The sequence below is a fragment of the Ornithodoros turicata genome, chromosome 4 (assembly GCF_037126465.1).
Source record: "Ornithodoros turicata isolate Travis chromosome 4, ASM3712646v1, whole genome shotgun sequence".
Lineage (NCBI taxonomy): Eukaryota > Metazoa > Arthropoda > Arachnida > Ixodida > Argasidae > Ornithodoros > Ornithodoros turicata.
This window is the reverse complement of record NC_088204.1, coordinates 83,177,714-83,201,938: the sequence shown is the minus strand read 5'-3', so window position 1 is coordinate 83,201,938 and position 24,225 is coordinate 83,177,714. Positions and strand designations below refer to the sequence as shown.

Below are 24,225 nucleotides of genomic sequence, written 5' to 3'. Positions count from 1 at the left end.
GAACAACACGTCAGCAAAAGTCAATTTTCAGCCTGCGGACTTGTTCGAGTGAAAACTGTCAGTAATTGAAATTACTTCGTTAGTGCCCACTATCACCTGTACTAAATATATAAGAGAAGTATGTGCTACACTGTGGTGAGTAACCATCGTAGCAAAACTATTTTTTGGAAAGGCTCGCACGCGAATGACACGACCGAACAACTCACGTTTCGAATGCTGTTTTTATTCATTCCCATTTCATTACAAAACCCACGAGTGATCTCGATAAATTGCGGATGTTCCAGCCCACCATGTTGATAGGCCGGCAGGATGGATGAGACGGTGGATGAGGTGGTCACAAGCGCATTCAGAGCCGGTGCATTGTCCCGCTAAAACGCCAAATCAACTCATCCATTGGGCGTTGTTCCTAATCGGCATTCAAACATTCCGGCCCATTTGGCTGACGCATACCCAACTTGTCATGGATCGCAAACCGTTCTCTCGATACGCAATCCTTTTAGCCGCCGATCTGCCAAAACAAGGTCATGGACACAATCAACAATTTCGGGCGTTCACATCCTTGGAGGTCCCACTGATCTTCGGGCGTCACAATCCCAACGCTAAAAGCTCTTTCACTGTTTAGTATGAGAAGCACTCGTCACTTAATGTTTGCGTTATGCACGCATAGATTTCCCTCAGAGTTTTTCTTCTGCGTGAACAGGAACTTGATGACAGTCCCAAGTTGAACCTTGGGAAATTCCACGCTCATAGCAGACATAGTTCTGTCGAAGGCTCAGAACAAATGGACAAATTTCAGCATGGGAACTTTGAGGGCCACTGCTCTGTCGTCTGCTTCGGTTATGGCTTACCCCGGCTGACACCCCGAGTCTACCCAACGTTACCCCGTTACGCACACGTAATGGCGCTCTATGTTCCCATGAGTCCTTGCGTGCCACAGGTGGAAAAAGGCTTATTACACTTGGCTCTTTGTGTCTACGATGACGAGATCGTATATCTGCAAGTTGGCCGAGAACACGCGCCCTCTAATATTCCTATCGAGAAATGTCTCAGCAACTATGGTGTTCATATGTGAAGACCTTCAGCTGACGGTCAGGTATTCAAACGCCTCCACCATACCCTTAGCTGGTTCTCTCAAACCCTTGTCATTGGATGAAACGAGCCCCCATCGTGCCGCTTCCAGGATATAAAGAGATGAAAGAAACTTCCGTCAAAATGGTATAAACGTCTACTGAGACTGTAGTGAAGCCAAGTGTGAAACGAGTTCCATGGCGGCACCCATAAAGACCTGTGTGAGAGGCCGCTTCTTCCTCGTTCAAAGTAGCATCACGTCGTCACGGACAATTTTATGGATTTCAAAAAGTTGTCGACAAAAGGACCAGTTAAGTTACTGCACAAAAAATGTCACCAATGTACTAACGAGGCTACAGGTAATGAAAATGAACTTGAAGATCCTAAGCTACTTCGGAAAAGTAACGAGTTAAAAGTTACGTGCTATGGGCCTGTTGCTCTGCGCCAGGTGGCACGAGTGAGCTGCAGCGTCAGCGCACCAAATCATGCAACGCTCCCTAGTTTAGCAGACGACGCAGCACTTTCAAATACACGATCTCGAGTTGTTCGCGCTTTTCAAGAAGCACAGTTTTTTCTGTTGATTTCCTACAGCTTTTTTAACTTTCCTCGGTACCATACCGTTTGACACACCATGCAAAACCCGCCGATGAAACTACATACTGTTGGGATCCGTGGCCGTTTGGGCCCGAAATGGCGCTGTGCAAACTTGACTGCAACAGCCCTATACCAAACATATACTTTTCGTTATTGATCTTTTTAGAATTAACTCAAATAGTGACCTCAGAATGGGTAGTGCCAGACGTTTTATAATAGTTCCGATATACGCAGACTATACCAATATCTGATACGACCTTTATCCGCTTCTTTAGGAAGGCATTTCATCTCGCAATATAAGGTTCACAAAGCGGACATTGAAAATTTAGGTTCCACGAATTGTCCTCTACATGCACGTGGCTATATCGGACACACTAGGGAATCGAACGGAATTCCCAAAGTTTCCTAAAAAAGGAACCGTCAATAAGCAACGAGCTAAGTTGAAAGTTGCCGAAAACGTGTTACCCCAACATCAGCGACCTTCAACTGAAACCACAAATATTTCAAAATTGATTTTCAACTTGGGCCGTACAGAATTATTTCTCATAGAATAGGTTTTACGTAAATAGCAGAGAGCGTAACGGCAGACATTCTTGGAATTTTCCCCCCGAACGGGTCGTCTGAGAGGGTTGGTTGACCTAGCAGCCGCCACGCAGTCTACTTCGCCGCATTCCATTCAGCCTCCTCCTCACCCAAGCTTTGACCGCCATAAGAGCCAAACATATTTCCTAGGAATCAACGTCTTTCATCAATCAAGTCAACAAGATAGACGCAAAATTAGCTACATCTAGAGTTTCCTGGTTCACACAACGTGCAAGCTTTCAAAGAATAGTACCTCCTGCTAATATTTGCCTGTTTTCCAACGGAGTAGAAGAGGAATGCATCTTTTCGTACCTTAAAAAAAAAAAAAAAAAAAAAAACTCGTCTGACAGAGCTACGTTTAAAGGGACCTTGGTTGAATATCATGTAATGGCAAACGTTACTGCTTCAAGTTTCTCGTTCATTGCATGAATTTGGACAGACTTTGATGAAACGACCTTGGAATGGCCGGAGTCGTCGTCCGCTCGTCGAGGCTTGCTTCTCACGCTCCACAGGCGGCCAGTGCAGTGCTCCCGGATTCAGCCGCTAACGGATCCCGTCCTTGCTCCACCTAGCGGGTTCAGGAACAATGTCAGCCAAAAAGGAACCCTTTTTATGTGTCTGCATTCCAAAAGGAGGACCCGTTCCAAGTTGACGTGCAGCGCTGCTTCTTCCGTATTTACATTATGAGAGTTGTCCCTCATTAGGAATAGTATTACACTGTCGTTCAATTAGTGCAATGTCAAAAGTACTTGAACGCGATGTCAATCAAGTCGGCTTTCAAAGGAACACCCCGTATAATGCGCGGGTTGGCAAGCCACGAGGAATTGTTTCCAAATATTACGTCACTCGAGTTTTCTGGAAAACGTGCATGAAAAGAAAAGTTGCGATAAACAGGAGTCCGTGTTTCTATGCATTTACTATGGACGATTTCTTCCTTTTTATTTGTATTTTTTTTTTTTTTTTGTGGAAGGCAAAACACACGGAAAACGATCGGTGGAAAGCTTTAACGTTTCAGGCATTATCGTTGACGAGAACGCACATTGGATGCGCCATCCATGCAGAATACTTGAAACAACGACGATGTCGACGACCCCTGCAACGATTATGAAAGCTCTTGAAGAAGGACAACTGTCCGATGAGTGAGATTACGGTACTGTCCAGGGAACATAGTTTTAATAGAAAGAAAAGCGACGACAAGAAAGTTTTGCGTCCGACGACCCTCCCTGGCGGAAACCAGTCGGAGGAATCTGGACCACATTCCATCCCGGAATCCTTCGGAGCCGCTTTATATCTCACCCCACTTACTATGGATCGGCACCGAAGGGAAGAACTTTTCTTTCGCTGTTTTGTATAAACTCATTGTGCGCTCAAGTTCATAGCTATCCAAGGTGCCCTCTTGTGAGCGCCGTGTAATACGGAGGTACTTTGCTATTAAGCGGCGCCGCTCCGTACCGGTACTCCGCACATCCGAGAGAAATAAACGCGTAATAACGGCAGTATAAAGGCAATTGATTACAGCAGCCAGTGTAGTTGTTTTTTTGTTTTTACTTAAAGGCAAAGATTGTAACTGAGTCCCGTTTTACCTAATCGACAGTAAACTAAATTAAATGCGACAAAAAGTAGCCTGTTATGTGCACTGGCTGTATCTATCCTGTATACACAGTATAATTTTTGGTGATGTAAGTACGCAGTGTACAACTGCTATAGTACTACTGCACATGTGGCAGGCACAAAGTGTCCCATTAAAACTACTTTCAATCCCTTTCACAATTCCATGACTACGAAAGACTTTGATGAGAAACGCAGTCAAGTACATGAAAAGTAGCTTTATTCCATCCGCATCACTGAGCCAGGTGCTGTCCTCTAAACTTGGCCCTCACTTAGTCAATACACTCAACATTGTAGACAAAAGGTGTTATGACATTTTGCATTATTTCATGTGTCAGGTATTGCCACTTCTTAAATTAGTCACTCCACTATGATTGCTCTGCTGTTTTCCTCTTCAACAACTGTCTTTTTTTACATGTCCGGAACACTATGGAACAGTGGAAGCAGCACGTGCTTTTAATTAGCTGCTAAAGTGAAACTAAAACTTGCACCACTTATTTGAGGCATAAAAACAAGATATGAATGCACTATGTCAGCTAAAATACATCCCCATGTGTTAAGTTTCCTACTAAGTGCCTGTAACAGCACTGTAAGTAACATATTTCTGACTGAGATCCAAGAGGAAAATACATTTCTTTGCAGCCTGTTCGTCACAAAATATGTCTAAGTAAAATACAAAGAAAACACCTTGCATCAATGCTGAGAACAGTGTAACAGGCTAACTTACAGTCAGTGTGCGGTATCAACAGCAACGAAGATGTTTCACGCATCAGATTGTCAAATGCTGCAGAACCAAGGGGAACACAGCAAAGTTGTAGTCCAGCTAACACAAGGAAGCATCATTGAAGAGATGACAAGTGCTCTCTTAGGCCTCATCAACCCAAGCCTACATCAAGAGCCATCATCACAACAAATCCAACTATTGTTGTCCAAGAAGCTAGTCGGCCATTTTTGCTGTAGTGAAAGAAGAGACATTTTACTGCAGATACTAGTCTTCAATTGCATCGGTTCAACACACACACTTGTTACTACACCCACCAGTACTAAAAACTACAACAGCTGAAGTTAAGTGAGAGATTGAAGCTGTTTCTAACAGTACAGACACCATTTGATGCCATTCTCTGCATAAGGCCACTTCATGCCTCTGCACACTTTGCTGTTCCTGTAGGCATTCGTAAGAGTTATGATACATCGAACACGGTTACAGAAATATGTACACCGGATTTTATCTCAGCAAACTGCAACACATAGAAGACTGACTTTTGCCTCGATATTCTGGCAAAGGAACATAAATTCATTAGGTATTCTGATGCTATCTTGAGCATGCTCTGCATTTGAGCTGTATGCTGCCTGTGAAATTTTTTCCTCCAATGACCTGGGACAACGTGCATCTAACTCACAGCTGAAGCCGGTGGAAACTCTTGAAAACCAGAACTACCGACTGGAAGAGCTGGCAAAGGAACACAAATTCATGTAGTTTTCTATAGCTATCACGAGCATGCTCTACGTTCTGGGCTGTGTCTCAAATTTCTTCCTCGTGTGACCTGGAACAATGTGCCTCTACCTCATGGCTGAAGCCAGTGGAAACTCTTGAAAATCAGAAATACCCACTGGAAAAGATGGCAAAAGAACACAAATTCATGTAGTTTTCTATAGCTATCACGAGCATGCTCTACGTTCTGGGCTATGTCTCAATTTTCTTCCTCGTGTGACCTGGAAGAATGTACATCTACCTCACGGCTGAAGCCAGCGGAAACTCTTGAAAATCAGAAATGCCGACTGGAATAGATGGCAAAGGAGCACAAATTCATGTAGTTTTCTATAGCTATCACGTGTATGCTCTGCATTCGGGGCCGCATCTCAAATTTCTTCGTGTGACCTGGAAGTGCATCTACCTCACGGCTGAAGCCAGCGGAAACTCTTGAAAATCAGAAATACCGACTGGAAGAGATGGCAAAGGAACACAAATTCATGTAGTTTCCTATAGCTATCACGAGTATGCTCTGCATTCTGGGCTGCGTCTCAAATTTCTTCCTCGTCTGACCTGGGACAAAGTGCATCTACCTCACGGCTGAAGCCAATGGAAACGCTTGAAAACCAGAAGTACCAACTGGAAGAGATGGCAAAGGAACACAAATTCATGTAGTTTCCTATAGCTATCAAGTGCATGCTCTGAATTCTGGGCTGCGTCTCAAATTTCTTCCTCGTCTGACCTGGGACAATGTGCATCTACCTCACGGCTGAAGCCAATGGAAACTCTTGAAAACCAGAAGTACCGACTGGAAGAGATGGCAAAGGAACACAAATTCATGTAGTTTCCTATAGCTATCAAGTGCATGCTCTGAATTCTGGGCTGCGTCTCAAATTTCTTCCTCGTCTGACCTGGGACAATGTGCATCTACCTCACGGCTGAAGCCAATGGAAACTCTTGAAAATCAGAAATACCGACTGGAAGAGATGGCAAAGGAACACAAATTCATGTAGTTTCCTATAGCTATCACGAGTATGCTCTGCATTCTGGGCTGCGTCTCAAATTTCTTCCTCGTCTGACCTGGGACAAAGTGCATCTACCTCACGGCTGAAGCCAATGGAAACGCTTGAAAACCAGAAGTACCAACTGGAAGAGATGGCAAAGGAACACAAATTCATGTAGTTTCCTATAGCTATCAAGTGCATGCTCTGCATTCTGGGCTGCGTCTCAAATTTCTTCCTCGTCTGACCTGGGACAATGTGCATCTACCTCACGGCTGAAGCCAATGGAAACTCTTGAAAACCAGAAGTACCGACTGGAAGAGATGGCAAAGGAACACAAATTCATGTAGTTTCCTATAGCTATCAAGTGCATGCTCTGAATTCTGGGCTGCGTCTCAAATTTCTTCCTCGTCTGACCTGGGACAATGTGCATCTACCTCACGGCTGAAGCCAATGGAAACGCTTGAAAACCAGAAGTACCAACTGGAAGAGATGGCAAAGGAACACAAATTCATGTAGTTTCCTATAGCTATCACGAGTATGCTCTGCATTCTAGGCTGCGTCTCAAATTTCTTCCTCGTCTGACCTGGGACAATGTGCATCTACCTCACGGCTGAAGCCAGTGGAAACGCTTGAAAACCAGAAGTACCAACTGGAAGAGATGGCAAAGGAACACAAATTCATGTAGTTTCCTATAGCTATCAAGTGCATGCTCTGCATTCTGGGCTGCGTCTCAAATTTCTTCCTCGTCTGACCTGGGACAATGTGCATCTACCTCACGGCTGAAGCCAATGGAAACTCTTGAAAACCAGAAGTACCGACTGGAAGAGATGGCAAAGGAACACAAATTCATGTAGTTTCCTATAGCTATCAAGTGCATGCTCTGCATTCTGGGCTGCGTCTCAAATTTCTTCCTCGTCTGACCTGGGACAATGTGCATCTACCTCACGGCTGAAGCCAATGGAAACTCTTGAAAACCAGAAGTACCGACTGGAAGACATGGCAAAGGAACACAAATTCATGTAGTTTCCTATAGCTATCAAGTGCATGCTCTGAATTCTGGGCTGCGTCTCAAATTTCTTCCTCGTCTGACCTGGGACAATGTGCATCTACCTCACGGCTGAAGCCAATGGAAATGCTTGAAAACCAGAAGTACCAACTGGAAGAGATGGCAAAGGAACACAAATTCATGTAGTTTCCTATAGCTATCACGAGTATGCTCTGCATTCTAGGCTGCGTCTCAAATTTCTTCCTCGTCTGACCTGGGACAATGTGCATCTACCTCACGGCTGAAGCCAATGGAAACTCTTGAAAACCAGAAGTACCGACTGGAAGAGATGGCAAAGGAACACAAATTCATGTAGTTTCCTATAGCTATCAAGTGCATGCTCTGAATTCTGGGCTGCGTCTCAAATTTCTTCCTCGTCTGACCTGGGACAAAGTGCATCTACCTCACGGCTGAAGCCAATGGAAACGCTTGAAAACCAGAAGTACCAACTGGAAGAGATGGCAAAGGAACACAAATTCATGTAGTTTCCTATAGCTATCACGAGTATGCTCTGCATTCTGGGCTGCGTCTCAAATTTCTTCCTCGTCTGACCTGGGACAAAGTGCATCTACCTCACGGCTGAAGCCAATGGAAACGCTTGAAAACCAGAAGTACCAACTGGAAGAGATGGCAAAGGAACACAAATTCATGTAGTTTCCTATAGCTATCACGAGTATGCTCTGCATTCTGGGCTGCGTCTCAAATTTCTTCCTCGTCTGACCTGGGACAAAGTGCATCTACCTCACGGCTGAAGCCAATGGAAACGCTTGAAAACCAGAAGTACCAACTGGAAGAGATGGCAAAGGAACACAAATTCATGTAGTTTCCTATAGCTATCACGAGTATGCTCTGCATTCTGGGCTGCGTCTCAAATTTCTTCCTCGTCTGACCTGGGACAAAGTGCATCTACCTCACGGCTGAAGCCAATGGAAACGCTTGAAAACCAGAAGTACCAACTGGAAGAGATGGCAAAGGAACACAAATTCATGTAGTTTCCTATAGCTATCACGAGTATGCTCTGCATTCTGGGCTGCGTCTCAAATTTCTTCCTCGTCTGACCTGGGACAAAGTGCATCTACCTCACGGCTGAAGCCAATGGAAACGCTTGAAAACCAGAAGTACCAACTGGAAGAGATGGCAAAGGAACACAAATTCATGTAGTTTCCTATAGCTATCACGAGTATGCTCTGCATTCTGGGCTGCGTCTCAAATTTCTTCCTCGTCTGACCTGGGACAAAGTGCATCTACCTCACGGCTGAAGCCAATGGAAACGCTTGAAAACCAGAAGTACCAACTGGAAGAGATGGCAAAGGAACACAAATTCATGTAGTTTCCTATAGCTATCACGAGTATGCTCTGCATTCTGGGCTGCGTCTCAAATTTCTTCCTCGTCTGACCTGGGACAAAGTGCATCTACCTCACGGCTGAAGCCAATGGAAACGCTTGAAAACCAGAAGTACCAACTGGAAGAGATGGCAAAGGAACACAAATTCATGTAGTTTCCTATAGCTATCACGAGTATGCTCTGCATTCTGGGCTGCGTCTCAAATTTCTTCCTCGTCTGACCTGGGACAAAGTGCATCTACCTCACGGCTGAAGCCAATGGAAACGCTTGAAAACCAGAAGTACCAACTGGAAGAGATGGCAAAGGAACACAAATTCATGTAGTTTCCTATAGCTATCACGAGTATGCTCTGCATTCTGGGCTGCGTCTCAAATTTCTTCCTCGTCTGACCTGGGACAAAGTGCATCTACCTCACGGCTGAAGCCAATGGAAACGCTTGAAAACCAGAAGTACCAACTGGAAGAGATGGCAAAGGAACACAAATTCATGTAGTTTCCTATAGCTATCAAGTGCATGCTCTGAATTCTGGGCTGCGTCTCAAATTTCTTCCTCGTCTGACCTGGGACAAAGTGCATCTACCTCACGGCTGAAGCCAATGGAAACGCTTGAAAACCAGAAGTACCAACTGGAAGAGATGGCAAAGGAACACAAATTCATGTAGTTTCCTATAGCTATCAAGTGCATGCTCTGAATTCTGGGCTGCGTCTCAAATTTCTTCCTCGTCTGACCTGGGACAAAGTGCATCTACCTCACGGCTGAAGCCAATGGAAACGCTTGAAAACCAGAAGTACCAACTGGAAGAGATGGCAAAGGAACACAAATTCATGTAGTTTCCTATAGCTATCAAGTGCATGCTCTGAATTCTGGGCTGCGTCTCAAATTTCTTCCTCGTCTGACCTGGGACAAAGTGCATCTACCTCACGGCTGAAGCCAATGGAAACGCTTGAAAACCAGAAGTACCAACTGGAAGAGATGGCAAAGGAACACAAATTCATGTAGTTTCCTATAGCTATCACGAGTATGCTCTGCATTCTGGGCTGCGTCTCAAATTTCTTCCTCGTCTGACCTGGGACAAAGTGCATCTACCTCACGGCTGAAGCCAATGGAAACGCTTGAAAACCAGAAGTACCAACTGGAAGAGATGGCAAAGGAACACAAATTCATGTAGTTTCCTATAGCTATCACGAGTATGCTCTGCATTCTGGGCTGTGTCTCAAATTTCTTCCTCGTCTGACCTGGGACAATGTGCATCTACCTCACGGCTGAAGCCAGTGGAAACGCTTGAAAACCAGAAGTACCAACTGGAAGAGATGGCAAAGGAACACAAATTCATGTAGTTTCCTATAGCTATCACGAGTATGCTCTGCATTCTGGGCTGCGTCTCAAATTTCTTCCTCGTCTGACCTGGGACAATGTGCATCTACCTCACGGCTGAAGCCAGTGGAAATGCTTGAAAACCAGAAGTACCAACTGGAAGAGATGGCAAAGGAACACAAATTCATGTAGTTTCCTATAGCTATCACGAGTATGCTCTGCATTCTGGGCTGCGTCTCAAATTTCTTCCTCGTCTGACCTGGGACAATGTGCATCTACCTCACGGATGAAGCCAGTGGAAACGCTTGAAAACCAGAAGTACCAACTGGAAGAGATGGCAAAGGAACACAAATTCATGTAGTTTCCTATAGCTATCACGAGTATGGTCTGCATTCTGGGCTGCGTCTCAAATTTCTTCCTCGTCTGACCTGGGACAATGTGCATCTACCTCACGGCTGAAGCCAGTGGAAACGCTTGAAAACCAGAAGTACCAACTGGAAGAGATGGCAAAGGAACACAAATTCATGTAGTTTCCTATAGCTATCACGAGTATGCTCTGCATTCTGGGCTGCGTCTCAAATTTCTTCCTCGTCTGACCTGGGACAATGTGCATCTACCTCACGGATGAAGCCAGTGGAAACGCTTGAAAACCAGAAGTACCAACTGGAAGAGATGGCAAAGGAACACAAATTCATGTAGTTTCCTATAGCTATCACGAGTATGCTCTGCATTCTGGGCTGCGTCTCAAATTTCTTCCTCGTCTGACCTGTGACAATGTGCATCTACCTCACGGATGAAGCCAGTGGAAACGCTTGAAAACCAGAAGTACCAACTGGAAGAGATGGCAAAGGAACACAAATTCATGTAGTTTCCTATAGCTATCACGAGTATGCTCTGCATTCTGGGCTGCGTCTCAAATTTCTTCCTCGTCTGACCTGGGACAATGTGCATCTACCTCACGGCTGAAGCCAGTGGAAACGCTTGAAAACCAGAAGTACCAACTGGAAGAGATGGCAAAGGAACACAAATTCATGTAGTTTCCTATAGCTATCACGAGTATGCTCTGCACTCTGGGCTGCGTCTCAAATTTCTTCCTCGTCTGACCTGGGACAATGTGCATCTACCTCACGGCTGAAGCCAATGGAAACTCTTGAAAACCAGAAGTACCAACTGGAAGAGATGGCAAAGGAACACAAATTCATGTAGTTTCCTATAGCTATCACGAGTATGCTCTGCATTCTGGGCTGCGTCTCAAATTTCTTCCTCGTCTGACCTGGGACAATGTGCATCTACCTCACGGCTGAAGCCAGTGGAAACGCTTGAAAACCAGAAGTACCAACTGGAAGAGATGGCAAAGGAACACAAATTCATGTAGTTTCCTATAGCTATCACGAGTATGCTCTGCACTCTGGGCTGCGTCTCAAATTTCTTCCTCGTCTGACCTGGGACAATGTGCATCTACCTCACGGCTGAAGCCAGTGGAAACGCTTGAAAACCAGAAGTACCAACTGGAAGAGATGGCAAAGGAACACAAATTCATGTAGTTTCCTATAGCTATCACGAGTATGCTCTGCACTCTGGGCTGCGTCTCAAATTTCTTCCTCGTCTGACCTGGGACAATGTGCATCTACCTCACGGCTGAAGCCAATGGAAACTCTTGAAAACCAGAAGTACCGACTGGAAGAGATGGCAAAGGAACACAAATTCATGTAGTTTCCTATAGCTATCACGAGTATGCTCTGCACTCTGGGCTGCGTCTCAAATTTCTTCCTCGTCTGACCTGGGACAATGTGCATCTACCTCACGGCTGAAGCCAATGGAAACTCTTGAAAACCAGAAGTACCGACTGGAAGAGATGGCAAAGGAACACAAATTCATGTAGTTTCCTATAGCTATCACGAGTATGCTCTGCATTCTGGGCTGCGTCTCAAATTTCTTCCTCGTCTGACCTGGGACAATGTGCATCTACCTCACGGCTGAAGCCAGTGGAAACGCTTGAAAACCAGAAGTACCAACTGGAAGAGATGGCAAAGGAACACAAATTCATGTAGTTTCCTATAGCTATCACGAGTATGCTCTGCACTCTGGGCTGCGTCTCAAATTTCTTCCTCGTCTGACCTGGGACAATGTGCATCTACCTCACGGCTGAAGCCAGTGGAAACGCTTGAAAACCAGAAGTACCAACTGGAAGAGATGGCAAAGGAACACAAATTCATGTAGTTTCCTATAGCTATCACGAGTATGCTCTGCACTCTGGGCTGCGTCTCAAATTTCTTCCTCGTCTGACCTGGGACAATGTGCATCTACCTCACGGCTGAAGCCAATGGAAACTCTTGAAAACCAGAAGTACCGACTGGAAGAGATGGCAAAGGAACACAAATTCATGTAGTTTCCTATAGCTATCACGAGTATGCTCTGCACTCTGGGCTGCGTCTCAAATTTCTTCCTCGTCTGACCTGGGACAATGTGCATCTACCTCACGGCTGAAGCCAATGGAAACTCTTGAAAACCAGAAGTACCGACTGGAAGAGATGGCAAAGGAACACAAATTCATGTAGTTTCCTATAGCTATCACGAGTATGCTCTGCATTCTGGGCTGCGTCTCAAATTTCTTCCTCATCTGACCTAGGGCAACGTGCACCTGATCTGATAGTTGAAGCCAGCGGAAAGTCTTGCAAATCAGAAACGTCGACTGGAATTAATGACAAGGGAACACAAATTCATGAAGTATGCTAATACTGTCATGAGTGAGCTCCACATCCTAAGCTATGTTTGAAATGTCTTCGTCTGACCTGGGACAATGTACATCTGACCTCATAGTTGAAATCATTGGTGATTCTTGCAACTGAGAAATGGTGTCTACATGTTGCGTCATTGTGAGGGTATTGTGGTGTCCTCACAAACAAAGGTGTGCAAGGTGAATGGCTGCTAGATGTGCTGAGCTGCTATCTGACTTGCTAGCTGAGGGTGGGAAAAGGTGACCTCGACAGAATCCAGGGTGCTACACGGAGCCCCGGAGAATCATACGGATTAAGTGGGGTTAGATTTAGTTATGGGGTTCGATTTCAATGTTTAAACAAGTGACTGCAGCAAACCTGCAGATCAGCCAGGATTCTGAATGAGCATTCATCTTTGAACCCAAGGGCATTTAATCTGAGACCCAAGTCAGTTAGTGTAAGGAGAATTTTCTTTGTGTTTCAGCTGCACAGATTACTTCAGGGTGATGTTATTCTGTCGCTGTATTTGTGTATTGCGATGTTTCATCTGCTATGGGAAGTATTGTATCTATGCGAGATGTTTACACAGTTTTTAAATCTCCAATTATTCTGAGGAGATGTGGGAAGTGCTATACATGGGATAGTAGGGTTGTCGGAATGTGTCCATGGTGCTGGTTCAGGAATTTTCAGGTTCTTTCTATCTGTTGCTGCGTTACTGTTAGAAACGATCAGCCTGCCAGGGATGTCAGCAGTTTGGAGTTCACCCAGATGCACTTTGTGAGTTTTGAGTCAGGTAGAACATTCACATGCAGTGGTTATGTCATATACTGCACTGAATGTGGAGGTTGCTCTATGCAGTAGACGGGTGAAACCTGACAACAAATGACGGGAGCAATTCCTTGAATTTGAGCAATGCAAGAAGATCAGCTAGCTTGCATACTGTTACTGTGTTTGACGAATGAACACACGGCATGGGGCAACCAAAGCAGTTTTTCAACCCATATGGTGTCATATGACCAAAGGGGAATAATTTCCTAAACATAAGTTAAACACGGTCGACTCATACGGCTTAAGCACTTTACAGTTACATTCTCCTCTAACTCTTCTTAAACCACCTTCTTTTCCTCTGCATGCTCACTACTTTCACTATTATGTCTCAAGCACTGACTAATAGCACCAGGAAACGCTTTGAGACTCACAATGCAGCTCTTAACCTCTCTAATCAAATCTACCATAATAAAGCACCACACGAAAGAAGGTAGTTCACCTTAGCCCCAGGGGACGTTTTCCCATCAACGCAAAATTGCACGGTCAGGTTCACTTGCAACCTCTATATATGCACTCCTTTGAAGGGATTGCTGGCTCTTGATGAATCAGATTGTGTGTTTTTGTTGGAAAGGGTAGTGTACCAGGTTTCTGCTTCACTTTGCCTGAAGCTGTGTGTTATAATTTCTTACGAGTATTGCAAAGCACTGGAAGGAACGCGACATCATGAGTAGGGCCCAGAAACTGAGGCACTAAAAACGATGGAAATAGGCAGGCATTTAGGCCCTAATAACACTAAAATAGGCGCATTAATCTGTTGTGCTCTTTGGCTTTGTTGGCATTTCAGAAGGCTCCATCAAAGAAAACTTGCACGTTTAAAGGCTATGGTACAGTGCAAGCTTTGACTTCTGGCACACGAATGCTGAAGCGGCCTCGAACCATGCTATATTAAACGATACTTTTAGTTCTCGACCCTGCATTTTCTTGGAATGCCAAGAGAATACAAATCTTTTCATCAAATATACTGAACCTCTTCTAGAAAATCAAGGTATTCAAGAAAACCAAACTTAAAACAAGGAACAAAAGGCACAAGCACGGAGAAACGAAAAGCAACATACAGCACTCAGTATGAGCCTGAAAGATGCACAGCTAAAAAAGGGTTGTTATGACATCTAAAAATGTTAAAGAAGGCCACAACTCTGTGACAGAGTCGATAAAAAGGCAGGCAACCCTGAATATGCTGCATTTATGGGCATTTTGATGCAAATGTCTAAAATTCCGGGCCCTAATCATGAGACAACACTGTGAGGGCATTCCCAGTGGCCAGGCACTGGCCTCCTGTTGGCAGTCATCTTCGTTCCCATATGATCACACAGGAGTGAATGTCATGAAATGTTACATGATCGGATGAGATACTGTCAAGCTTTCTCTTCCCTGTGGAGCTGTAAGCTCTCGCAGCAAAATACACAGTGAGATAACTTTGGAAAGAGAATGATTTTGAGTGAAAGGTCTTACAGGAGAGCCTTCCATTAGTTTCGTGTTCAAGTATCCAACAACAAGAATGGTTTCCTAGAACAATTTGGTGGCTTCTGAGCCTTAAATAACCCCAACAAATTGTCCAAGACTCTCCTTCTGTGTTCAAAATAGTTGATGGTAGAGAATGGATGCAAGGAAGAGACAGCTCAGTTGTGCTCTTGAGAAGCATTTCTGCCAAAATTGGCTTTTGTTGCTAGCGAATCACAGGTACCAGATTTTGAACATGGTGCTGCAATGTACTTGGAATGTTTGAATTTGCTGTGCACCAGAAAGTGGAACACATCTAATCTCACCATGACTGTGCTTCAGGGACGATATCGTCGACAACGACATACACCATGGCTCCTGCTGCAAATGCTAAGGCATACGGGAGGATTGGTTGTGCATGAGTTACCGCAATGCAGCCCAAGATGCCTGCCATTGGTTCAACCACTCCACTCAGCTGGCCATACCTGGGTCCAGTTCAACATTAGTACTTTTTGCTAGGCCATGCCTGAAAGACTCACCAGAACGCCTTCCACCTTGAGAAACCAGCGCCACGAAGGGGCAAACTGACAGCTAAGCCTTCTGGGAAGTTCTGTATGCCAATTCCTAATGCTAGGTTTCTGAATTTGGAGAGAAGAAAGATCACATAGTTATGCCTTGCAGATAGGATGTAGGAAGCGAGACAATATTTTTTACTTGGTATAAATGCATTGAAAGTACTGCACTCAACAGCTGTAAGTCAGTTACTTGGAACATGATTTGCGGGCATTTGCAAGTTATGGCTTACATTTCACCAATTTATTGAGTAAAATAGATATGAGTAATATGCTGTAGTATTTTAGAGTTGTAGCTTTTTAAAAGTTATTTTCAAGTTTTGACTAAAATCTCACAAATATATCTAGTAAAATAGAAAAACGAGAGAACAAAACCAAAAATGAAAAGAGAACAAACACAGATGTCAGTTATATGATTGTAAAGTTGAAAGTCACAAATTTAAATACAGTAACAACCAGAGATGAGGAAGTTACTCAATAAAGGAAACAAGTTATAAGTTATGTTACTGCGTAAAAAATGTAACTAAATTATGGTACTAATGCAGCGACAAGTTATGAGAATGAACTGAAGCTCCAAAGTTACTTGGGAAAAGTAACGAGTTCCTTTCGAGTGATTTGCTATGCACGTGTTAGTTCTTAACCTTTGTCAAATTAATTCGGGTCTTGATGCCACACTGCAAGATTTTTATAACAGTTTTAATGCAGGAAATTGCACCAGTCTAATACAATAAAAGAAGCCATTTCTTCATGTACTTCATTAGGTTGGTGTCTGATGATTTTCGATTCTTTAATGGAGCTCGCATCAGAATTTTATGTTTCATGCGCATATTTTGTAGAACCACACAAAGTGTGACCTTTAACGCAAGGAGCCCTCTGCCATTGTAAGTACACTGCTAGTCGCCATGATTACTGCCTCCCAACACTCAGAATCTCTAGCGTTCATTGTGCCACCCAAAAGGAGCGGAGCCAGGCGCACTGTGCACATGGTTGTCAACTCGTTTGAGAAAGAGAACGCATTGTTTGCAGACAAGAATTGAACAAAAAGAATTTGAAACTTACTCCAAGTTACTTAGCTAGAAACGGAACGAGATACCCGAGAAGTTACTGGAACTCAAAAGTAATGAGTTCAATTAAAAGTTGTAATATAAAGTAACTTAGTAACAATAACACCCAACACTGGTAACAACTTTATTATATTGCAGAAAGTGTTCGACTACACATGAGTGCACATTTGAAAGCAAATAATAATAATATCTACCTGGCACTTTCAAATGTAGAATGTGTTGAGCTGCCTGCCGCACCAAACCCGACACCAACCGCAAGTCCTTCTTCAATGCAAAAAATTAAGAGAAATTGTGTACAGTGAGATGGCATGTGCTTGTACTCAGGTTCAGTTGAGATATATATTCGAGTGCAAAAAGAAGAACACAGCTTCTGAGCATGTTTTAATTTATGGCATTCTGAGAGGCTGTTTTGCTTCAGAAAGAGTAATATTCATACCAGGAATGTTGTGAACAGTGACAGCAACCACAAGCAGAAATATTCTCTTCCAACGTTTTACATTCTCATCGAGCATCTTCTCCTCATCCGATGGTCCAAGCTCGGTCACAGTTGACCATTTTCTTGCTCTCACACCATTTTCTGCAAGAACACATTTTACCACATAGGGTTTAACAAATCCTAGGTTATCTTTTTCAGCAAAAACATTGTCACTTTTCCGGGTAGGACAATTTGGGTGCTGCATTAAAGTGTGCTTGGTGTCAGAAATTTGCTTCCCTGCCCCCCACCTGGTGAAGAGGAATTTTGTTTGCTCAACACTGATGCTGTCAAAAGGTAATCACATCATTGATATTAAAAATAATTGAATTGTTTTTTTGGGTGACATATAAGTTTTTTTGTACAGCCCTTAAGTGTGTACAAACTCAACCCCGAGATTGTAATAATTATTCCTGTAATTTGTTACAAAAACAAAAACCCAATTTTTCATAATTTCCCACGCTTTCATATACAGGGTGTTTGCTCGAACGTGTCTAACTTTAAGCGAGCGACAAAAGAGAAATGAGCACTACTTTTCATCTACTTGACTAAGAAACAGGCGCTACTAAGGAGTACCTGTTTCTTACTCAAGTAGCAGAAAAGTACCACTTGCTTTTCTTTTATCGCCCGCTCGAAATATAATTTCTGGACGCTTTAGAGCACCCATGCGTTTGGAAGCATAATTTCTCAGCTGTGGGTACAAATGTTACAAATGTTGGGGATGCTCTGTAACTTTGCTGTATGGACACTAATTAATATTTTTATATTTCTCAGCAAGCTGAACAGAAAGAGTGTCAACTCGTTGAAATACAATTACCGGAGAATCCATTGCCATAAGTGAGGACAGACTGTTCTCCTGTGTGTATATGAAACTTCCTCTGGAGCTTTTCCTGTCTCTCAGCTTCCATTGCCAAAGCTATTTCTGATTTGTGACCATCCTGAATATGAAAAGAAAAAAACAAACTCACTCATATACATTAGAAACGGAGCAACATGAGAGAGTTATTTACGTAAGCAGGAATTAATTTGTCCATTGCATAGACGAAGACAGCTCCAAGCAGGAATCCAAAGGCTACGGGCAGAAACGCATATTTTCCGTAGTTGGTTTCTGCTATCTCAATAGCAGGTGCCAGCAGAGACCAGAAGGAGGCGGCCAACATGACCTAAGTAAGAACATCCATTTAATCATCTCTCACGGTCAGGACTGGGATTCAGCCCTGAGGGATCCTTCGAGGGACTCTTCTAGAAGCTTTGCCATTGCAGGAAGTGCTACTCAAAGGGGTTTTCCCCATAAATACGACAAGGTATCTTACCCCTGCTGCGAATCCCAGGCTCGCATCAAGAATTGCTCTCTGCAATAAAGAAAATAAGCTCCTTGTCTAATTTCGTGACCATTCATCTGGAACTTTGCCAATGACGGTTCTCGCGAACAATTTTAAACATTAATCCGACAAATTTCGCGTATAATTTGCTTCTCGTAAACTATTTCATGATTTCCCGCGAATATGCGAATTGTAAGCACTGTCACTCAGGCCAACTTCATTGCTTTAACGCCTGTAGCATTACGAAAAGAAAAAAGAAAGGGAGAGAAAGAAAATGGGAGACGTAAGCTTACAAGTTACCGTGCCCAGGTTTCTACAAGAAACTCGCAAAAAGTATTTAAGTTAAGTTACTGAGTACCTGGCAAATAAAATAAATGAACAGAATACTAAATACCCAATCGTGAAAAGTATTTAAGATACGAGTATTAAATACTTTAAAAGCAACATGTTAGTACCTTCAAGATACTTTTACGTCGCAGTTGAAATTCCCTATTAAAAAAATCCAGACAGCACACAATTGAAAGTGGCATTACAAAACGGTCTATTAGCTCGCACGAACAACTTCCCAGAGCCCCTACATCCGCCCCCAGTGCGGATGATAAAAGATGCACCTTCCAAGATTGTGTTCATGACGCAACCACCTGCAAGTGTGACTCGACTGTTTCAGATGACAAAGGCCTCGTAAATGGATAACTCATCCTTTGGAACTCTAAGCTGGTTGGGAGGGCCTCTGGTAACCTTTGGGCCTGAGGTTATCTCTTTGGGAGAGTACTGTTTCCATGCAAACGACTCCGGGAAAATTATTGATAAAGTGCAGTTGTGACACTCTGTAGGCCGGACTAATGACCTCTCAGTAGGCATTCTTTCATTCATACTTTCCTAGGCGTCACGTCATTACCTTTTGCGGCGAGTGATTTGTAACGGTAAAAAATTACTTTTCCGTACAGGGTAACGGTAATCAATTAGTTTTTTTTAGTAACGTGTACAAGTCTAGGGCGTTCCCATCTGATCATACTCCTCCGTATCATTGGGCAGATTTTCCATGAGAAACCTCAACTTCTAAAGCACTCAAGTACACTTTGTTTGGCTCCGTGTTAGAGAAACAACTGTGGCTATGACACATGGATTGAGGACAAAGAGTGGGGGACAGAAGGGATTAGTATACGTCATGGACTGACTTCAGGGGGTACTGTGCCGACATTCATCTGGAAAGTCAAGTGTACTTTACCAGCAGACACTTACGCCACACACATGAACCAGTCCATATGGAACGGCGTCGTTGATGTGTAAACAAATGTCAGGGATGGACGCATCTAACGTACCCGGCTTGAATTCAATACGAAGACGAGAGCTGCACCCGCCGCTGTCAATCCCCACGTAAATAAAGTTCCCAAGACAGCTTGGGCCAGAGGAGAGACACCCGGAATCATAATCACACGATGCGTTCCGCCATCGACGGTATCGCTACCGTAGCGCCAAAAGCGACATTCTTGCAAACTAAACTTTAGCAGAGAACTTCGGAGCACTGTGTGATTGTGCGTTGTTGTTCATGTTGTCCGCTTTTTTTCTCTCGCTCCTTTGCCAAATGAATAGATACGCAGTAGTGACGTATTGACAGTGGGCACTTTCCACGTGCACCCCTGCTGGAAGTAGAAGGCTAGGGCCACAATTCTGGTGAGACTCAACTCAATAAGAATCACACGTCCAAAGGCGGATACTGCAGGAAAGCTGCCTTAGTGGTGGCATTATTGTGCGGTGCAGACTACTTCCAGGGAATAAAGAAATCATTGAAGGAAAAGGCAGCAATGGGGAACAATGCGAAACAATCAGTCCCTTTTGAGAAAATGTAAAAATCGTAAGTACACCTGCATGAAGTGGGTACACCGCGTGGTACTGGGAGTGCTGACTGCAACGCATGACCAACTCGAAAATGTACCAAAACAACGGGGCTGTGATAGTACTAATCATGTAGAGGTGTACGCCATTGACAGCGCAGTATCCGCTGTAGTAGGGGAAAAAATCCACATGATGAAAACGTTGTGTCACAAATGTTTTCATTTTTGAGCACGCAAGGGGTGTCATTGGACAGTGAGAGAATTGCTTTCAGGTAAACAGCACGACAGTGAATACAACGACCAATTCTACAAGATACAGTTGGTCGTGAGTATATAAAACCCCGTAAAACCTTTGAACGTAAATGTGTCTGGGTGGGTCATAGTGATTCAGACTGGAAATAGCACCAACCAAGGTTCACCAAAAGCCCGATGTTCGGCTTCTTCTTCAGGGTGACTAAAATGGTAAAGGTTAGGCTGCTTTTATACTAGCAGGCGTTCGGTCTGACCTCAAAACGACCGGCTGCTAGTGTAAAAGCCATGTCCCTTGACCATTTTAGTCCCCCCTGAAGAAACGTCTTTTGGTGGACCCTGGTTGGTGCTATTTCGAGTTTGAATTACCATGTAGAACCCGTATTGCGTTGGGCCAGGTGGCGCTCTAAATCTGTGGGTGGAAGGCGCTGCAGCATAATCCGGCCGCTCGTAGTAGACGACATACTATTCCGTTTACTTCTCTCGCCACGTGATGTATCGCTTGTTCTACGTCTACGAGAAAGTTGAGAACACCGTGCCGATTTGTGCTTCCGTTTCGGCACGGATGCATTGCGCGGAATCCATCCTTATTTGCATTCGCAAGCACCTGCAACGTGCGACGCAATGTGTGGCAATGGTGCGGCCGTACTTTGCCGCTTTCTGTCACCAGGGGTCAACCTGGCGCTTCAGTCGCCCTAGCGAAACTTGAGCGCAACGCGTCTTTCGTGATGCTGCCCGCTTTCAGCGTGACCAACCACGGCGAGCAGTTTTCATCTTCACCACCGCCACCACAGAACTTTGCACTGACTTTGAAACCTAATAGCATAGATTGAGAAGTTACCCGCCAAAAAAAAAAAAAAAAAGAACTCGTTACAAGTTAAGTTACTGTGCGAAAAATGTAACTAAGTTAATAACCAAGTTCTCCAGCCTGAAATGTAACTCGCAGTGGCTGAGTTACTTTACTTGAAAGGTTCTTCGGACACAAAATAGCATTATGCAGGTGCAGCGCGCGTGAGCAGTTGAGTGAATTGCCTGCGGAGGAGTTTCGTTTATGTCCAACACTAGACCTCACCCTTTTCCGTCCACGGACAGCCAGGGTGACGCACGCACACCAACCAGAAGCGTTCAATTTCAGTCGTTTCTTTCTTCCACGTTCTCTCAGATGGACGTCATTCTTTACTACGCCAACCAATTTTTTCGCTGTCGCTAAAAATCGCATGATATGCTGGAGGAAGTCTCTAAAAAGGTCGCTAAACCCAGTATACGAGAAAAAGTCGCTAAATTTAGCAATAAAATCGCTCAAGTGGCAACTCTGGTGATGGGCCTCAGTCCCACGGCAAAGGAAGACACAATTAACGAGACTGGAAAAGCAAACAAAGGCTCACTGTAAAGCTAGCAGAGAGTCGTTCATCACCAGCCGAGATCACAAAAAGTGTCTCCTATAGTATCGTTTAGCACGCATTCCATACAGTGCTGCCTTGACTTCATAACGTTTGTTGATAACCTGTGTTCCGTTTCCCCAACATTTCACACCAAAGTGCAATAACAGAACGTGTGTTCGCCAGGGGCACAAGTATTTTCCAGTAGATTGCCACTTTCAAACAACATTTCACGTGGGGAACAGCTGATGTATACAATCATTTCATCTTTACCTAGGGAACTCGTTGCACTCTACATGATTCAAACTTGTTCATGAAACTACTCCTAACTTTTAGCCTCCACTTGAAGTATCTATACGCGTTTCGATTTAGGCAGGTTCTATAACTCGATAAGATGAGTGATATGCACTAAAAGCCACTACGGATGACCGGAGAATGGAAGATGGCAAACGGGTAGCCGTCAAAGGTGTCATTGAAGCGCGAAGGTCAAGAAGAAATATATAAATAAATAAAAGCGTCAGTCCAGAGGTGGGACCAGTGTGTGGCAATATGTTGTCTCGCAATAAAGGAGTCATTTTGAGTTGAGAAAAAATATCATTTATACTGATTGCGTAACATCCCCCGCGATTAAGAAATAAGTGAATGGGAAACCGTGGCTGGATTTTGAAATGATTTGAATGGGATTCCAATGGGCAATTTCATATAGGCTGGCCCAAGTGATGTTGTGGCTGAGTGGTTAGCGTCCAGACTGACTGAGGTTTTTCCTCAGACATATGTCGGCCCAGGACGTCGTCACGTTGGCCACCTCTGTGAGGCCGATAATGGTGAGCTCTTTCAGCAGCAGCACCGTTATGGGATAACGACAAGCTGAAGACCCAGAATAGGGTATTTTCACAGCCAAGAGGGTTTACGTCTGGACTGAGAAGGAACAAGTGTCTTCGATGGTGTTGAATGCCTTCGGTAAAAGTGCTCTACCATTTTGGTGAGTCATCATTCGCCATATATGTTCTCCTCTTTCTGTCCTCACTTTCTTTCGCAAAGTTCGAAAAGGGCAGCCGAGTCTTGACTCACTCAAACTCTGCAGCCATAGAGGACATGGGCGACGACGCTCTTAACTCCACCCTTTATGTTCCATGACCGAGTAATTGGACAAAATTCAACCCGCCAGTCATAGAGGGTTATTGCGATAAATGTTCGCTGAATACGACCAAGACTTGAAATGCACGTATTCCTTTCCGCAACACAATTAGTACGAGACGGAACATGACACGAGTAATATATGCCTGCAAAGATAACGCCGCAAAACTGTCGTAAAGGATGCCGAAGATCAGTTATGTCGTCATTAAATATGGAGGGCTGACAAGTTTCCTGCGATGAACCCAAACGTCACACATGAACGGACCAATGTTGACACTTCACTTGAACCTTCTAATGCAGCGCAACATCTGTCACATTTATCGGCCATGTCATTTATCATGACGTCATTATCGATCATGTATCTATAGCCATTAAACGTTGACTGCAATTGCAAATTTTCAAGTAAGAGGAGACGGTTGTGGCCAAGAAATTACGCGAAACCACAGCGGTGACTTGAACAAGAGACGGGACGATTGCAGACGACGGCACCAGCCATGTGACTGGGTCGCCCAATGAAATGAGGAGCATAATATTGGAGGTTCCGCGAAGCGCCCGGGGAGGTTGTTCCTGGGAGTTTCGACGCGCTCTTTTTTTATTCAGCAAACAACTCAATAAGGGCCGTTGACATTGAGGCTGGTTCTGCACACGTCGTTGTTTACCATTATGAGCGACAGTTGGTCAACAACGCGCTGCACCATGGTAGCGTGAAAAGCACAAACAAAATAATCATCCGCTTCTTGACGCGTTACTCTCATGTTTGCTCTGGCGTTCAATACAATGCGATGTTGTTAACCACCTTGAAGCGCTCATTTTTGCGAGCTAAGGTGGCCCTCCATGATATGGAAAAAAGCGGGAACACATAAGCGGTAGGATTGTTTTCCAGGAGAGGGCACACAGCCTCCAAGGGGCTCTTGGTTAGCATTCTAGCAACATTGATGGAAGAGCTGCTCACGAAGCTTTAGGACAGACCTCTTTCTATTGGTTGTTTCGTTTGCACATGCACCAACGAGACGACACATAGTGTAATTGTTTCTGCACGAAGCTGTGTTACATCGAGAGTGGGGCTTGTTATGGCACACCACGCACAGATTTGAACCGCATCAAAAGCGAGGGAACCACTTCCTGTATTTTGCATGTCTTATGTTTCTATTAAAGAGTGCGTAGAGGAACACATAACGA

General features: G+C 44.2%; 1 protein-coding gene and 1 long non-coding RNA gene across 2 annotated transcripts; both read right to left on the bottom strand.

The window, feature by feature from the left end:
* Window positions 1-207: 207 nt before the first annotated feature.
* Window positions 208-1,394, bottom strand: LOC135393572 (uncharacterized). Its single transcript, XR_010422674.1, has 2 exons — window positions 1,117-1,394; window positions 208-508 (listed from the first exon to the last, which is right to left on the bottom strand). It is a non-coding gene; the product is annotated as an uncharacterized LOC135393572 (long non-coding RNA).
* A 2,661-nt stretch (window positions 1,395-4,055) lies between these two features.
* On the bottom strand, window positions 4,056-19,894 carry LOC135392188 (zinc transporter ZIP11-like). Its single transcript, XM_064622888.1, has 9 exons — window positions 19,769-19,894; window positions 18,438-18,476; window positions 18,135-18,287; window positions 17,942-18,062; window positions 17,089-17,229; window positions 16,847-16,916; window positions 15,556-15,654; window positions 15,343-15,501; window positions 4,056-4,806 (listed from the first exon to the last, which is right to left on the bottom strand). Exons 1-9 carry the CDS (start codon window positions 19,874-19,876, stop codon window positions 4,728-4,730), a joined length of 969 nt encoding a protein of 322 aa, XP_064478958.1. The 5' UTR covers window positions 19,877-19,894; the 3' UTR covers window positions 4,056-4,727.
* Window positions 19,895-24,225: the final 4,331 nt, after the last annotated feature.